This window comes from Rhynchophorus ferrugineus, unplaced genomic scaffold (assembly GCF_030347505.1).
Source record: "Rhynchophorus ferrugineus isolate W39M unplaced genomic scaffold, kcgeb_rfMv2 rfM10, whole genome shotgun sequence".
NCBI classification, from domain to species: Eukaryota; Metazoa; Arthropoda; class Insecta; order Coleoptera; family Curculionidae; genus Rhynchophorus; species Rhynchophorus ferrugineus.
Window position 1 is genome coordinate 8,812,661 of NW_027472589.1, and position 18,966 is coordinate 8,831,626.

At 33.6% G+C, this 18,966-nt stretch overlaps 1 protein-coding gene and 1 long non-coding RNA gene across 7 annotated transcripts in view; one reads left to right on the top strand and one right to left on the bottom strand.

Annotated features, from left to right (window-relative positions):
* Positions 1-3,928: 3,928 nt before the first annotated feature.
* On the top strand, positions 3,929-8,103 carry LOC143203547 (uncharacterized). Its single transcript, XR_013007370.1, has 3 exons — positions 3,929-4,089; positions 7,659-7,746; positions 7,808-8,103. It is a non-coding gene; the product is annotated as an uncharacterized LOC143203547 (long non-coding RNA).
* A 3,329-nt stretch (positions 8,104-11,432) lies between these two features.
* wnd (Mitogen-activated protein kinase kinase kinase 13 wallenda) overlaps positions 11,433-18,966 on the bottom strand; it is a 67,608-nt gene continuing 60,074 nt past the window's right edge. For 3 of the 6 annotated variants that reach the window (XM_076415743.1, XM_076415744.1, XM_076415741.1), the window contains 8 exons: positions 18,313-18,536; positions 17,883-18,256; positions 16,255-16,464; positions 16,008-16,197; positions 15,752-15,949; positions 13,443-13,770; positions 12,939-12,968; positions 11,433-12,713 (listed from right to left, as the gene is read on the bottom strand). In XM_076415743.1, the coding sequence (XP_076271858.1) occupies positions 12,395-12,713; positions 12,939-12,968; positions 13,443-13,770; positions 15,752-15,949; positions 16,008-16,197; positions 16,255-16,464; positions 17,883-18,256; positions 18,313-18,536 (1,873 nt within the window). In that variant the 3' untranslated portion in view covers positions 11,433-12,394. The remainder of the gene's footprint in view (positions 12,714-12,938; positions 12,969-13,442; positions 13,771-15,751; positions 15,950-16,007; positions 16,198-16,254; positions 16,465-17,882; positions 18,257-18,312; positions 18,537-18,966) is intronic. The other 3 variants (XM_076415745.1, XM_076415746.1, XM_076415742.1) reach the window with 1 other exon arrangement.

The window sequence follows — 18,966 nt, forward strand, 5'->3', positions numbered from 1 at the left end:
CTTAAAAAGTACATACATTTTCAGCATTTTAATTGGCCAATATATAATCAGGATAAAATTTAAAGTCATTGTTAGGTATTCATTATATTTTTGGAGCCGGTTTAGTTGGCGCGGCGGTAAAGGCAACAGGATGGTCTACCTAGTGTTGCGAAAGTTGAACCTTGCTGGGACATGATCGTAAATTTATGTTTGTAATTGTTTAATATTTATCCTAGGCAAGAGTGTAAAATCCGACAAGGAAAATGATGGCAGTCACGCTAGTAACCAGACTGGGTAAGAGCGGATGTCTTGTGGGATGATTTTTAAGTTAGTAACTCGCCAGTTGGTAGGTTTAATACTAAGGGCCGTGGTTCGCAGCCCACGTAAAACGGTAGGTCCAGTCCAGATAAACCCTCGTTGATAAAAAAGAGGCTTCAAAATATAAAAAATATATAATTTTGCGTCAAACAAGTGAATACAATATTACCAGGGAAATATTTAAAGTTTATTTCCGGAATAACAAAACTAAAAGAAATAATTTTAACAGATCCCACAAAATTGATGACACTAAAGAAATATGAAAAAGGAAGGCGTTATAGAAAAAATATAATTATTAAAATATATCGCCTGGAGTGCTGAATTCTTAACCTTTTTTATATTTCATTATTTTTGCTATATTTGTATACTTATATTTCTTTATATATTTTATACTTATATATTATTTTCATTTATGTATATTTTTTATTTATATTTGTGTAGAATTTTATTTTAACAAATTATTTTTTAAACCTAAATTTAGTTTGAATACATTTCACTTGAATACAATTGACCAAGACATTTGACGTCATAGGGTAGTTACGTGAATTGATGGACCAATCAAATCAAATGTAACATTTTCAGCACCCCTTGTGATTGAACCTGCCCAACTATTACCTCAGAGGTTACTATAGGAGATTCACGAAGCGAAGTTAGAAAAATATTTTTCTTGAAGTGGTAGGAGGTTAACGTATGGAGTAAGAATCACAGTTTAAAACAAGGTAAGTATAAGGTATCATTGTAACTTTACCCGAAACTACAAAACTGTCTTTCTTTTGAAAGTGAATGGATGAGTAATACAAATGAAGTAATGAGTAATGATGAAACTCAGCTCTCAAAGACCTTTCATACAGCTGAGCATCAACTGACAGAGTCCTAGGGTGCTTAATCCTCAACCTGGACGAAAAAGAGAAAAATACCCAGGATATCATTTTAGTTTTTAGTAAGTGCTCAAAATAGTTAGAAGAGTAGATAGACTATGGGGCCTGGGATGCTGGTCTGAACTTCTGGACCAAGCTCAACAAAATGTGAATCAATTCATTAATTTTGTGTCCTCTGTTTTCTTCATTTTTTCAAGTTTTCCATTATTACATCGACAACTTTAAAGAACCAAACTCTCAAACTCCGCAAGCTTATTGGTCTTCATTTGTCATTTAAATATAAAAAAATATCAAAAAGGCCTCTATCGTGATAATAAAAAAAAATATATAGAAATATTATAGTGTTGGTTGCAGACAAGACCATCATATATAGACATATATATAGGCAAGTCTATTATAATTTATCATTTATATTTATACAATATTTTTCATCATGATTAGATAACAACAGGAAGGAACCAAACTCCACCTCCTCAGCCGTTCGTAAGAGTGCAAGACAACTAGGATGAAACCACCTGTAGTAAAGTAAGTTACGTTTGAAATGTTTCTTGGTCTTAATTTATTAATTTCCTTTTAATTTAAAAGAAAATCATTATAAAGAACTCTATTTGTTGGCTTTATGATTGTCTGATAAATCAACCTCTTTGATTTTAAATCAAGTTGAGAGTATCTTCCGACTAACCAGTATAGTTGTTTTATTTTGGTTCTAATGTGTTTTGCTCTTTGTCTAATATGATGTTGCATAAGCACTTGAAGAAAAGAAAGATATCAAACACAATTTAATATATGTCCTGTTCCCGTTAACTTTCGGGGTACTAGTAGTTGGAATATATTTACAAGTCTTTTAATGATTTTTGTTTATAAAGAGTAGATGTTCCAAAAACCCAAAAATCAGGAAGGTGTTAGATCAAAACTGTGATTAGATTCATCTTATAAACCGGTCATCCGTGAAATATCTATTCCTAATCCTATTCGCTGTTAATTCGAACTAAACTCAACTTATCGGTGACCCATCGTAGATGCGATATTATTAATGTGGCTTGTATATTTTGACTAGATAATTTCTAGATATCTCGTATCAATCCCGAATGCCCAAACTTATTAACGATTTATTTAATCTTTGCGTGTAACTGTTTTTCTTTGAGTAGTGAGATATTTCGGTTATATCACGCGTTCTTCTAATAGTTCCGATATCAAAATACATAATTTTATTCATGTTTTCTCGATAAAGATCGCTTACTATGTTGCGATGTATGTTCCGTTAAAGAGTTTTTGCATTGTATGAATGAGAATATTTAATTTTATCTTGAACACCTGTCAGCTTATTAATACCAGCGCTACCTATCTGGTCCGGTTGTGAATCTAAACGGTTCTCGAATCCACAAAATCACACACACACACACACACACAAACAATGTCATTAATGTCGGTGTAACCGTTTAGGAAGAGTTCAGTGACGTTTTTTAAACTATTATTCTCTTAACATTCCACAATCTGCTCAATGACCAATAAGTGTTTGATGAGATTTATGTTATATGAGGGTCACTATTTATATTTCGGGAATAGGCAAAAAAAAAAAAATAGTTAAGCTGCGAATATATTTTTATTGTTTTACAAAGTACTCGCCACGATGATCGATACACTTTTGCATACGCTTAAACCAATTTTCAAAGAATGTATTCCATTCCGAATGAGGTATCTTCAAAACATGATTTGTGAACATTTCAATAGCTTCTTCGGGCGATGAAAATCGTTGACCACGCAGTTTATACTTCACGGATGGGAACAAAAAGAAGTCATTGGCACCTAAATCAGGGCTGTACGGCGGATGACCTATCAATTCGATCTTTTGAGTGCTCAAATAGTCTCTTGTTTGAGCCGATGTGTGAGAGCTCGTATTATCATGATGAAGAACAATCCGGTGTTTCTGTTTGTTTTCCTGATTTCACCGAAGACTTCTGGCAAACAAATGGTTGTGTACCAATCAGAATTTACTGTTCTACAATCCTCTAAAGGCACTGTTGCAATATGACCAGTTTTCCCGAAGACACAGGCCACCATTTTCTTTGAGGTGCTTCGTGCGCGAACAATTTTTGTGGGATTTGGTTCCTCTTGGAACACCCATACAGTCTATGTTAATGTCACGTCAATATATCAATGATTCGTCGCCTGTCCCGATAAATGTCTTTCGAAGCACCGCAATTGAATTTCTTAAGCATTTCTTTGCACCAATCGATACGAGCCTTTTTTGAGCGATTGTCAAATTGTGTTGAATCCAACGCGAACATAACTTTCGCACAGCTAAATGTTCATGTAAAATCGCATATATGCTAGTGGAACTAATGCTTAGGGATGCCTCAATCTCACAATATTTTGCTTAATAATTTCGACCACAGCATCAATGTTTTCTGGCACAACAGCCGATTTTGGACGACCTTGACGAAACTCGTCAGACAGCGAAGTACCACCGCGATTGAATTCACTAAACCAGCAACACACGGTTTTTGATGGAGCTTCATCGCCAAAAGTCAAATTAAGTTGATTGATGCACTCTTGTCATAATCCACGTCGAAAATCGTAAAAAATCATCGCACGAAAATGTTCACGATTCAGTTCCATTTTTTGCCGAGACGAAACTTTCAACTAAATATAAAATAAACAAATAGCGTCCGTGCGACAAAATGTTCTGAGTACGTATATCGTCAAACATGTCAAACTTTACGATGGAACCGTTAGTTGCCAATTCCCGAAATATAAATAGTGACCCTCGTACAATGCCTTGTTTTAACCTACGCACTTTGCTGACATCGCGCACATTCTTACAAGTTAAACGTCGATCCAGATGCATTCCCAGATATTAACATTATATGCTTGTGGGAGTTCATTATTATCTTCTATGCATGGTGGATGTCAGGTGAGTAGATATTATCTCATTCCATTGACCTTGATATGCCATGTTTTCAACCAAAAATGAGTGTTGTTGAGATGAAGTGAAGGAATCTCCACCTTGTAGATGATATTGGATGCTCGTGAGATGATAGTCGCCGTATCGCCAGCATATATTGCCACGGTAGTGGTGTTTGAGCTCGGTGCGTCAGCTGTATACAGGAAATATAACAATGGGTCAAGGACAACTGCCCTGCGAAACACCTGAATACATTGGATGTCGTTCAGTGTACTCATCGCCCTGTTTCACAATGAAATATTTTTAGTCGTTTAAGTTTTTATTTATTTGATTGGCCAACCTTTGAACTTGCCCTATTGTTCCGTGTTCGGTACGGAAACCAAATTGGTACTCTGGAATAATATTTATTTCTTTTGTGATTACTTTGCTAGATATTACAGATAACAGCCTTATAAGACGATAGGAGAGAATGTCCTCTGACTTTTTCCTTGGTTTGAGAGTCATACTCATTTGGGCCACTTTTCAGGTGCTAGAGAAGTTTAACCGTAACTTCTTCTCAAAAAAAGTACCTGTTCGCGAGCTGGTCGACATGCTGGGACATGCATCGCGTCACCATTAAGTTCCCCCCCCTTTTCCAGGTTGACACGACCTCATCCGTCGCTACAGTCATAACTTTTGCCTCTATACAACAATATCCAGTTGTGTGTTAACTCAGGTTCGCGAATCAATAGAATCGCCGGGCCCTCGTGCCCAATAACGGCTGATCGGGCTAGCGGGTCCCATATCCCGAAATTTAATGCAGTAACAGTAGCGATCCACAGGGGTCAACTGTGAGGCGGTTTCGGTTTAGTGTATTGGTAAGCCCAGGTTAAGCACTATAGGCCAGATAAAAAAAAACCCTTTTCTTTCAGGTCTTGTAAAATTCTTCCAGTTATTAGATCAAATCTGGGAAACGTTTGGCAAAAACTTCATTCATTATTGTTTGTTTTGGTTTTCTAATAGTATTATGTAATTGTAGCGACCTTGAGGCATGTCGAATTTTACATAGTGGAATTGTGGTCTGCAAAATGACTAGAAATATAATCCCGTATGTTGAACACGAGCGGGGTGCCAGCAGTGCCAACTAGAACCCGATAACGAATAGCTGGCAACACCAGAGACTTTTATCTGGGATGTTGTTGAGGGGTGTTTCCAATCATTCAGGTACCAACCATCGTTTGGTTTAGACGTGCCACCATCGATTGCCCAAGCCTCGTCAACAGGTAACACAGCTGCCATCCGTTTTATCTATTTTGTATTTTCCACATTTTTATATTACTTCAATAAATAACGGTCACATAATGTAAACACCACTGTTTCATTTCGTTTTACTTCCATTCACCGAGCCGCATCAATTTACCCCAAATAGTAATACTTATTATTTTAATTGGTATCTTCCTAAATGCTCTGCATATGGTACTTAGTCTGGTTTAATGATAATCACTTAGTTGTCATTTTGAAATTTATTAGAAACTGTGTTGAACGATTTAAGCGATTTATTATAAATTTGGCAAAAACGTTACCAATGTTGCCACAATTTCTCACTCCTCCATCTGCTCGATGTGGTTGTATAGACAGTGTAAAATAAGAATTAATTTTATGGTGCACTTGGCTCTGAATTTTTAAAGTCAAAGTCTTTTATTGCATTATCAATGCCTATAGAATCACATCTTCCTCAATATTGTCTCTTGATCAATAGACAAGATCATAAATAATGTTTGATCAATTTCAATTTTGAAAAACTTGTCTCACTGCTTATGGCAATTGATGTAATGGATCAAAGAAGTGATGTAATTTCCAAATTCAATATCTGTACAGCTGCCAGGCCAGTTTGTATCCTTTACTTTGCCTGGAGAAATCCTCAATATTCACATTCATTTTATACTAAAATTAAATTTCATTATACACTTTCAACCACTTGAGCATTTTTTGGTTCTAATGTTAGTGTTCTATTAAAATTGGCATAGCGTTAGCGCATATGACCCCCGCAGCAATTCTTGTGTGTTGATAGATCAGTAGTACACGCAAGGCATAACATTGAATTTTACTTTAATATCATCAGTGTTCATAAGTTCATAACTCTTTATTCTTCCCATTCACTTTTTCTTCATTGTTCAAACTTTCTCATTATCATTTCTTCGGAGATACTTTTCATATTCTGTAGTTGAATGCAAATTTATCCGGCGTTCTCTTAACCTAGCAGAGTTGAATGATATAGAACAGATTTAATCATCATATGCCACAAATTTTCACATCTATCCATATATTATCATATATCATATATCTTTGATACATTTTCTTCTCTTTCGCATTTTCATACCGCGTTAGACAAAAGCAGAGCATATTAGACTGACACTCAAAGAACTCGATACGAAGAGAAAATACGTCCAAATTGTTCCATAGTCAAAGATATTGGATTATCAATCAAATGGTTTTACAAAGTTATCCAAGATTTCGCCTTAAAATATTAAATAATGCTGCTATATTCACAGCCATATAGAAGTAAAACAGCTACTGGACAACACCCAGGAAATCAGAAGATCGATGCAAATCAAACCACATGGACTTATTTATTGTACAAGTGATTAGACCTAACTTAGCTTAAGTAGTCTAATTTAATTTTAATTTGAGAGATATATGAGTCGATGAGATATATAATATATGACATATTTGTCCCACATTCATCTAGCTTGAATATTGATGCAAATACAATTGAACAATAGTAAAAAATTAAGATGCCGGCTTGGTGGCGCAGTGGTAAAGGCGATGGGACGGTCCTCCTACTGTTGCGATAGTCGCGGGTTCGAATCCTGCTGGAGCATGGTCGTAAATTTATTTTTGTGATTGTTTAAAATTTGTGAATTTTCTAGGCAAGAGTGTAAAATCCGACAAGGAAAATGACCCCAGTCACGCCAGTAATCAGGCTAGGTAAAACTGGATGTATTCTGGGATGATTTCTGAAGTTGGTCACTCGCCACTCGGTAGGCTTAATGAGGACCGTGGTTTGTAACCCACGTTAAACTTTAAGCCCAATCCAGATAATCCAATTAGTTGGTAAAAGGAGACTTTAAAATATATTTTTAAAAAAATAAGATAAGACTAAGCATATCTACTGAAATCATAGCTTGGATATTATGAATTACATATAAGATAAGTATTTAGAGGTTTTATAAAATACTAATCACAAGAATCACCATCGTACAACAAATACTCTAGCAAATACACCTTCATGATATACCACTGTTGCTGAAAACTTACGATGAAGCTTACGAGTCTGCAAAATCTTTCCATGTGACTTTTGCCTTCCATAGAAGATCTCGACAATCGCCCTTCGTCGAGAAATTTGCCAACCCTACATAACTTGGTGTTAAATTAATTAAACATGTATTGGTTTATGTGATGCAAATTGTATATTCATTAAATTGTCTATTGCAATATCTCCACTAAAACTCACCAGTTTCAAACAGTTTGAAGTCTGAACACAGAACTGACCTCTATTGAAAATTTATAGCAACTGCTTGTTTTTTCCTTTATTTCAGGCCACTGTGGGATAGAAAAAGCGTTGGTGCTTGATAACATAAGATACACCAATCCTAGTCATAGGAGCATAGAGCAACATCAGTGCAAGTAAGTACACATATATATTGACAACAATTAATAAGAAACTAATTATATTTGTATATTTCAGGACCATTTTTCCACTTGTTAGCGCCAGATCATCAAGTCTATGCAGAGATGCCATGCTGTCCCCACCATATCCATGAGCACTGAGTTTACGAAGGAACATATCTAATAAATTATGTAATTTATTCTTATTTTATATATTATATGACAGTTTCTAACCAAAAAACAACTAATTTCTGTTTCGTATATAAAATATTGATTGTTCAGCCAAATAATTTATATATTTAAAAATTAATGATATATTAATGAACTAGTATTAATTTTCTATTTATTGTATAATTATTATTTGTATAATTATTGGTGGTAGATTTTATGATAATAGAATATAATAAAAGCTATGTTACTCAAACACTCATTTTATTTTTATTAATAAGTCCAAACTCTCCTTACTATTCCACATGAAAAATCTAAATTGTTGTAACCTAATACACTCCTTACTGTATGTTAAGTTATCTGAATAAACAGATAAGGTCAATATATGCAAAGAGGCAACCAATTATACACACTAAGATATATTGAGTTGCCTAACAACACCCATATATTGTGTTACCCAATTAAAATCAAATATAATGACGACATTATGGTGAAGGTATATTATTTCTTTTAACAATCACAAATTTTTAAATTCAGTATCGAGATTTTCATTAGGAACATAAAAGTATCGAGGAGGTATATTAATTAGTCCTACTCCTGATACTTTAAATGATGACATTTTGGTGAATGAAAAATTAATTTAAAATCCAAAATTTTATCTCATCGTTTTCGTATACTCCCGATACCTGATTTCAATTTTCGAGTTTCTCGATTATATCAAAAGTAACAAAATATTTATCTAACTGCACCTATAGTTTGTCTCATTTAGTGTAACCAACTATTTTTTTAATCAAAAAATTCACGGACAACGCACTATATCTGCTTGAGTTTCAAATTTTGATGTAAATTTTGATATAGTGCGTTTTCCTTGAATTTTTCGTTTAAAAAAATGTATCCAATATTTGAGACCGACTATATGTATTACAATTATTTACGTCAATTTGGCGAAGGATACTCCACCATATTTCCCCTATAGTCCGTTTCACATGTTATATTAATAATTTTTTTAATCACAAAAACCACGGACAACATACTATATCTGCTTGAGTTCCAAATTTTGATGCAAATTTTGATATAGTGCGTTTTCCTTGAATTTTTCGTTTAAAAAAATGTATCCAATAATTGAGACCGACTATATATGTTAAAATTATTTACGTCAATTTGGCGATGGATACTCCACCATATTTCCCCTATAGTCCGTTTCACATGTTATATTAATAATTTTTTTAATCACAAAAACCACGGACAACATACTATATCTGCTTGAGTTCCAAATTTTGATGCAAATTTTGATATAGTGCGTTTTCCTTGAATTTTTCGTTTAAAAAAATGTATCCAATAATTGAGACCGACTATATATGTTAAAATTATTTACGTCAATTTGGCGATGGATACTCCACCATATTTCCCCTATAGTCCGTCTCACATGTTACATTAATAATTTTTTTAATCAGAAAATCCACGGACAACATACTATATCTGCTTGAGTTTCAAATTTTGATGCAAATTTTGATATAGTGCGTTTTCCTTGAATTTTTCGTTTAAAAAAATGTATCCAATAATTGAGACCGACTATATGTGTTAAAATTATTTACGTCAATTTGGCGATGGATTCTCCACTATATTTCCCCTATAGTCCGTCTCACATGTTACATTATTAATTTTTTTAATCAGAAAATCCACGGACAACACACTATATCTGCTTGAGTTTCAAATTTTGATATAGTGCGTTTTCCTTGAATTTTTCGTTTAAAAAAATGTATCCAATATTTGAGACCAACTATATGTATTACAATTATTTACGTCAATTTGGCGAAAGATACTCCACCATATTGCTCCTATAGTCCGTCTCACATGTTATATTAATAATTTTTTTAATCAGAAAATCCACGGACAACACACTATATCTGCTTGAGTTTCAAATTTTGATGCAAAATTTGATATAGTGCGTTTTCCTTGAATTTTTCGTTTAAAAAAATGTATCCAATATTTGAGACCAACTATATGTATTACAATTATTTACGTCAATTTGGCGAAAGATACTCCACCATATTGTTCCTATAGTCCGTCTCACATGTTATATTAATAATTTTTTTAATCAGAAAATCCACGGACAACATACTATATCTGCTTGAGTTTCAAATTTTGATGCAAAATTTGATATAGTGCGTTTTCCTTGAATTTTTCGTTTAAAAAAAATGTATCCAATATTTGAGAGCGACTATATGTATTACAATTATTTACGTCAATTTGGCGAAAGATACTCCACCATATTGCTCCTATAGTCCGTCTCACATGTTATATTAATAATTTTTTTAATCAGAAAATCCACGGACAACATACTATATCTGCTTGAGTTTCAAATTTTGATGTAAATTTTGATATATTGCGTTTCTCTTGAACTTCTCTTTAAAAAATGTATCCAATATTTGAGACCGACTATATGCCTTAAACCTAATATTGTCAGTTTGGCGAAGGTACCTATCTAACTATCTAACAAAATCTTTATCTTACTGCTATACTTACCCTATAGTTTGTCTCATATATTTTACTCAACTATTTTTTCAATAAAAAAAATACCACAGCACCTTAGGATTCAAATTTGATACAGAATCTGGATTTTGATTAGGAACATAGGAGTATTAAAGAGATTTTTAAATACTACTCCTAATACTTTTTGAAGCATGACATCTTGACATTTTGGTGAAGGTATTTTAATGATTGACAACATGTCAGTGTATTAGTATAGAGATTTTCCCTCCTCGCTTTCATATGCTCGTGAAAGCAGATTTATTTCTCCACCTTTCAAATTTTTTTCTTAGAATCAGTATAGTATTTTGATTTAAAACTAAACAGTACCGAGGAGGTATTCTATGTCATACTCCTGATACTTGACATGTTGAGATTTAGGTGAATAGGGTTTTTATTTTCAGCTAAGTTAATTTTAACTTTATAAAAATTCTTAAATACATAAAGAAGACAAAATTAATTTTTCATATTGTAAATTTATTTTTATCAAGAATAACAAATGGTACAAATAAATATATTTATTTATATTTACATTAATTATTATATATTTACAAAGCCATACAACATGCAGTATATATAGTGTATATAATAAAAGTATCTATAAAAGTATTTAGTTACCGTGAATAAAATAAACTAACTTTTCCTTGTTTCAAGGAATAAGGAGGCAAGGAAATTGATTAAAAAAGGTATTTGTCTTAATTATATGTCTAAATAATCAAAGCGATTACTACATCTCACTCAGCTACACACATCTGCAGAACCCTCTCCTCGTCATATCCACCCCAGGGTCATATTTTCATTACAAGCTCCTCTCATGAAACCTATCTCAGGTTCTCAGATTCCTTGGCCTGTAGATTTATACTATATTAATTCTTATGATACCCTGCCTCCACATCTGTGACACCCCTTTTGTAGGAAAAACCTTTAACCCTCTTCTCCCCAAATCTTCTTATGTAGATGCATAACACCCCACTATACAGGAACACAGGTCAATAAAATAATCGGAACACAATATTTAAGTTAATTTATTATTTTTGTTTGAGTGTATCTGACACAATCGATGTCCAAAAATGAAATATCAAGTTGTAATAATTATTATATAAAAAGGAAAAAATGGAATGTTTACATATACTTACAGATTTAAAATATCCTAAATTACCAGTCCACATAAGTCCACATATTGTCTTAAAATTAAAATAAAATAAAACGGAATAAAAACGTTGTACATAAAATTGCCAGAATAATAAAAATATATTTTGTACAATATACAAAAATAAATAGTCTAAATGATCGAAGCGTATCATTTTTGGAAAAATGGAATGTTTGTCGATTAAAAATCACCCATAAAATAAATTAACATTTAAAAATTTAAATAAATATCAAGACTTAATAATTTGCTACAATCTCTGCTTAAAAAAAATACATGGAAAAATAGTGTACAAAAATACGAGCTTTACTTATGAGATTCAATATTAATAATAATTTCACATGAATCGAACGTTTCTGTACACTGTACTATATAATGTTTATCATCGACTGCTTGTAGCTGTAGAAGCCCAAGATCGGGTGTCTCGATAAAAACCTTTTTAATTGTAAACAATCAACAAATCGTACGTTTGTGTACCATTCAAATAAAACAAAGCCTTATACAATCTTAAACCTCAACCAGATTGTACGTTTTTGGCTCTTTCGACGCTTCGTGGATTGAAAGGTTAACATTTGCAAACGCGAAAGCTCGATACAATTTTGAATATCCACAAACGCCGAAATTACGAAAAACAAATTCCTTTGGCTATATTGCAAATATGACATTAATTGCACGGAAATAAAACTAATAAATGGCAGCTTAATTTAACTTTAACCGTCTAAAACTATGTACAGTAGAGGTTACGTATCTACCAAATTAAAAAATACGAAAAAAAAATCACATAACGCTTATAATTCAAAAACGAAATGACTTATTTTAATCTCACACTATATTTTCGGCGTTCCTGACCGGAAATTGTAGTTCAGTCACCACTGTTGCCATAGTGTTCTCTTCCGATTCACTGTCAGACGTGTCGGACACCTCGTTGGGTCTTTTCAGACTGGTGTGCACCCGAGGTATGATTGGCGAATTCCTGTTTCTTTCGCCGGAGTTTGAGTCGAGGGTCGATGATTTGCTGGAGGGCGACACTGAGTATTCAGAAGTGTTTCCTTCGTCTGAGGCATTTTCACGCTGATCGTACCGATATATGGCCGAATACCGTTTGGAACGTCTTCCCGGGTAGATTGGACGACGAGCAACGCTAAAAAATAATGATATCGTTAAATATCAAACTAAATATAAACCAAAAAACGCAGGGTTTGGTTTTAAAAGTTTAATGGGTGCATAGAGACAGTTATTGCCATCTTTTCATAGACAGTGCAAAAATGACATGGATATAAACAAATATGATGAATGACTGTTTAAATAATGAATAAATGGCAGGATAATAAAGACTAAAACGTAACAGCTCTGGTCTTTCTATTACCTCATTTTTCCTGTTTCTTTTCCAGGTTTGCTATTAATAAAAACAACCTATTTTTAATATTAGTTCTGTCTAGGGTATTTAGATAAATATAAATTTAATTTTATAGATATTTTTATAGCAAAAGTCTCTATAAACTATATAAAAATCTTTAATTTTAATTATCGAATAAAAATGATCAGAAAACATATTATATCCATTCGCATTCACCATTATATCAACAATAATGTTTAATTTGATCTCGACTTATACCATTTATAAAACTATCCAAGTCAACTAACTTTCTTAATTTGGAAATTATACAGAACATAATATAACAATACTTTTCTTATTAATATTAAAAGGATATATATATAAATTTTCAACATATTTAGAAGTATCTTCACCATTTCGGAAACAAAAATTGAATTTGTTTCCAGTTGTAAAAATACTAAGAAAAAAATATATCTTAAGATAGAAACTTTTGCATTGTTTTTGCTATTAAATTGTCGAGCAAGTTAATCTTACCTCCTCCTCCTCAAGGAGTTATTATATATCTCGTGCTCGTCGTCAGTGAAGCTATCTTCGTTTGCTGCATCCTCAGTGCTGTCCAGATCATCCTTTGTCTCAGACAACGCTCGCTGCCTCATAATATCGCTGAGATTTTCCGAAATGTTCCCATTTTCTGGACTGTAGATCGACATCGCCGAGACCTTCCTACTGATGGCTTCCAAATTCTCTTCACCGGACATTTCGGGTGTGTTGATCTTTCGGTTTCGATTTACCGAATCCTCCACGGTATCGAAATTAATAGGGCTGGTGCTTCTCGAGTCCATATTCGGAAAAAGAGGTAAGCCTGCAAGTGTGATCCATTAATAGTATATATTGGGATATACATAATAAATACATACAATTTCCTTGATAATATATTTAATTTTTTTTTGGATATACTTCTTATATCATATGGAAGTGAAGAGATATAAGAGAAGGAAATAAAAAGAACATAGATATTAATTACATTACTTAATTGTTATAATGTTTTGATAATGATAATTGTTATTGTTATATTGATTGTTATAATGTTTTGATGATTTGTAAAATGATAACAACAAAGAGAACACCAGTGTTAGAATTGGTTTACTCCCTTTCGTTTCAGAAATTTCAACGATAAAGATGAACCTGTCTTAAACAAATACGCAAATTTTATAATCTAAAATAAACGTAGACCGATACTCATATAAAACTTGAATTTAATGGACCTAGTACGAAACGCACTGGTGCATAGCTGACTAAAATAAAAGAAAATCTAGCCAGTGTTCGAAATCATATGATTATGGGTTATTAAAAGTGAATCATGCAGAAAATTTTGGTACATCAACCTGGACTGGTCTGGACCTTTCCTCGTCTGGTGATAAGTCACCTGTTCCTGTCTCTGCAAACCTCTTTTAATAGAATAAATCAGGCTTCAACCAAAACGACATATAAATTCTTTTAAGAAAACATGAAAAAAAAATTCCCTTCATGTTCGCTTGAACTTAATTATTTCCTCTCGCAATAATTTAAATCGAACTAAACCGCAGCATAACAGCTCAATTGAAAAGTCCCCGGCCTACCATAGCAAAACACATTTTTTGGCAAAATTATTATTTTTTATTTAACATAATTCCCTGCAAGGGTGATACATTGATTATAGCGACCCTCCAACTTTTCGATACCATTGTTGTAGTACGATTTGACCTCAAAATAGGCCTCAGTTTCGGCGATCACCTCTTCATTCGAAGAAAATTTCTTCCCAGCGAGTATTTTGAGATCTGAGAACAGGAAATAGACGCTGGCGGCCAGATCTGGAGAATACGGTGGATGAGGAAGCTCAATTCATGGGTTTTTGCCATCGTTTTCACTTATTTGTGACATAGTGCATTGTCTTGGTGAAGCATCACTTTCTTTTCCGTCAAATGCGGCCGTTTTCGGTGATTTCGTCCTTCAAACAGTCCAATAACGCTATGTAATAATCGCTGTTGAGGGTCCTTCCTTTCTTAAGGTAGTCAAGTGAAAATTACTTCATGCCAATCCCAAAATATAGACGCCATAACCTTGCCAGCCGACTGTTGCTTTTTCCCACGCTTTGGAGCGGGTTCATCGTGTGCAGTCCACTCGGATGACTGTCGATTGGACTTCGGAGTGAAATGATGAAGCCATGTTCCATCCATTGTCACATATCGACGCAAAAAGTTGGGTTTACTACGGTTGATTACCTTCAAACACTGCTCCGAATCATTAACTCGTCGTTGTTTTTGGTCAAAAGTGAGCTCGTGAGGCACCCCGTTTGCACAGAGCTTTCTCATACCCAAATATTCGTGAATGATATGATGTACACGTTCAGTAGATATCTTTAGAGTGTCTACTATTTCATTCAATTTCAATTTACGATCAATCAAAATCATTTTGTGGATTTTTTAAATGTTTTCGTCGGTAACAACCTCTTTTGGGCGTCTACTGCGTTCACCTCTTCGATGCTCATTTCACCACGTCTAAACTTAGCATACCAATACTTGATGGTTGATTTTCCTGGGGCAGTGTCCGGAAACTCGGCATCAAGCGAAGTTGTTGCTTCAACTGTATCTTTTCCTTTCAAAGAGCAATATTTTATCAATACTCGAAATTCCTTTTATCAACTTTTTTCACAATAACAAAAGTTATCTTTTGAGGGTTATGGCTAACTGAAAAACATATGGATTTAATTCAAGTAACGCCAACTATGTGTCAGGCCGGGGACTTTTCAATTGACCTGTTAGTAAAGCTGGGTTTAGATAGCAAAGATACAAAATACAACTTACTTGTACGAGAGTGTTGAACCATATAATGTAATTGTACACTGTTTCCATTTAAACCCTCGTTATCGTCGCTGGGTTTGAATTCCTGTAAAATTACCCTCTGAGGATAACCAGTGGGCAGCGCAGTGTTGAAAGGCAAGAGTGTATTCGGACAACTAACCGTAGGACTGCTCAGATCAGTTTCACTAATATCCATACAATCTGTTTAAAAAAAATTCATCAAAATTTAGTTCTACCAATTGAACTGTGGATATCTGACCTGTTTGGGTCTCAGCATCGACGACGATAGAGGCACGACAACTGGACGCTCTCGATCCGAATCCGGAACTCCTTGGAGATCCAGAATTCGTTCGATGGTGTCGCTTCCTGTATGATCCTGTTGAAGTTTGGGTGGTGATTGATTCGGTGGCGGGGTTCAGAGTGGCGTACAGTGGAGCTTTGACTGGATTCTGTAAAAATAAATCATTTTTGACGGTGCTTAGGGATGTGATCGACGGATAACATACGTTCTGTGGGCTCTCTGGACTGGTAAGACTACACTCTGGGCTCGTAGGAGTAGTGCTCTGATTGTTCGTTCTGTTTCTACGGTCCGCCGTCTTCTTCCAGTTAAGAAAACGACGTCTCCGTTCACCCTTCCGCTCGAGTTGCAACACGCCGGCATTCTTGGCTCTCTCTCTTTGCATCAATACGGACAATTCCGCACAAAGCTGATGAACCTTCAAATAAGACATATTACTACATCTCTCAAAAACCAAATAAGTTCAGAGATTAACAGTACCTAATAGATAAATTAGAATAACTGAACACTTTCATAATCTTAAATTATATAGATCTGAAGGTTGAGGAAATGACCACTATGGTTAAATAAAACCTTAAATATAACTAACAATGTAATCTCTTAATCTTATTATATGCTTCACAACTCATTAATTATTTTCTACTTCACGTCATTTCTTTGAGTATCATGACCACCAAAGCTTCAAGGAAATTAATTTTAGTTCATAGGATACAAAAGGAGATAAACATTCTGGAACTGTTAACATTGATAAAATGAAATGTATATTCATAAAATAAATTATAAGAATTATAGGTTTTCCTTTATATGTTAATTATTTATCTACAATACATAATATGTGAATATGTGTAAAATCAAGATTTATATATATATATATATTTATGTACAAGTAATTAAAATGCTAAAATGCAGTTATGTTAACTATACATAGCCTAACAAACTATTGGTTATAAATTAGATTAATTGAGAAATCATTAGAAATCAACTATATTTTAATGAATATCAATCAAGTATCAAGGTTTTTTAAAATAGAAATATCCTTAAATATAACCAAAAATATAATTTAAGATATTTTTCTTGCTATATGCGTTACTAACGATTTGCGTTTTCTTCATATTATTTGTTTCAGTATTATGATCACCAATTAAATTTAGTTCATGAGATGCCAAAGAAGATAGACTTTCTGGAAAGCTAATATTAACATTGATGAAATGAAAAATAAATAAATTAAATTAAAATGTATTAAAATCCCATCGCCTTCGGTACTTTATCAACAATATATGTACAAATTAGATTTTTATATTATGTTACCTGTTAATTCTTCTAGTTCAGCATAACATTTATTCAACATATACAGTTATATTTACTGTACATAGTGTAACTAATTATAGGTTATAAATTAGAATAATTGAATAATCATTAAAATTTAACTATTCGTTTTAATGGATATTAACAAGGATATTTTAAATTAGAAATATTTGTAATGGTTTTGATCTATACTCTGATTGATTATGAAAACCTTATGTATAAACAGACCTTCAATGAAATACATATAATTAGAGATATGAATATGACTACCTAATAAAGATATGAAATATATTAATTTAATTTAAAAGACGCTTTTCATTTTATCAACAATATGTATGAATCCCAGATTCTTAATTTAGTGTGCTATTTTTATTTGTTTAGATAGTTTTTTTTTCTTAAAAGAAAATAATACATCTTCTTTACATGTATATTTAATTTTAAAGTGCTCTTTTTATATTAATAATGATTAAATAAAATAAGTGTACACTTAAATTTTCTATATACTGTAAATTTTATTATACCGATCCTCACCTGTTCCAGCTTTCTATCGTACAACTCTTTAATATCCAGTATGTGTTTGATCTCCATCTCTCGTTTCTGGATGAGCTGCTCCGCCTTGAGATGATACTCCATCTGGCTTTTTTGAAACTTTTCCTTGAACTGCGTGATCTGATTCTTGATCTCCGCCTTCCAACTCTGTTGGGTCTTGAAGAACTCGTCGTCTTTGAACTTGGCCAGTATCTCGACGCCGGCGATCTCCAGGTGGTTACAGATCAGCTTGAACGAGGGTCGCTCCTTGGGAATGTATTTCCAGCACATCTGCATGATGAGCTTGAATCCGTCAGGACAGGTGGAAGGTATGGGCGGTGTCAGTTTACCGCAACCAACTGAATACATTATGGCACCTGCGGAAAGAATTGTGGGTTAGGTTCGATGGGGACACGGTTTATGGTCGACTTACTTTGTTCCATACCGTCGTAGGGTACTTCGAAGGTAAGCAATTCCCAAAGAACGACACCGAATGACCAGATGTCGACTTTCTCGCTGCAAGCTAATTCCTGGATGGCCTCGGGGGCCATCCAGGCGACCGTTCCAGCGAAGGTCATCTTCTCGCTGACTCCATTCCACGTTCGTGACGTTCCGAAGTCGCTGATTTTCACTATTTCACCTTCTCCGATTAGAACACTGGAAAAATAAAACAATAATAATGAATGTTCAATTAGTTACGTGTGTGAAAAAAATAATCCACGATTTCAAATTATATTTTGTTGAGATGAATCTTTGCCGTCAATTCTCTCTCTTTTAAAATAATGTATTTAAGGATTTTTTTCGTTTTTATTAATTGACCATATTTAAAAACAAGTGAAAGTAAGAGAAACTGCAAATTTGATTCTGAATTTTGGTTTAAACATGGTAATCAGAAGCTGGGGGAATAATCAAGTATTGGCAGCCTATTGGAGCTTGTTTTGACCACTAAATTACAGGATATTTTCACAATAACCATGGTTCGAAGTCTTCAGAAATGTATCTTACATTAAATTGTCGTCTATCAGTTATAGATATGTCTAAACGTTATAGATTTTATCTAAAAATAGACCAAATAGTAATTAATTTG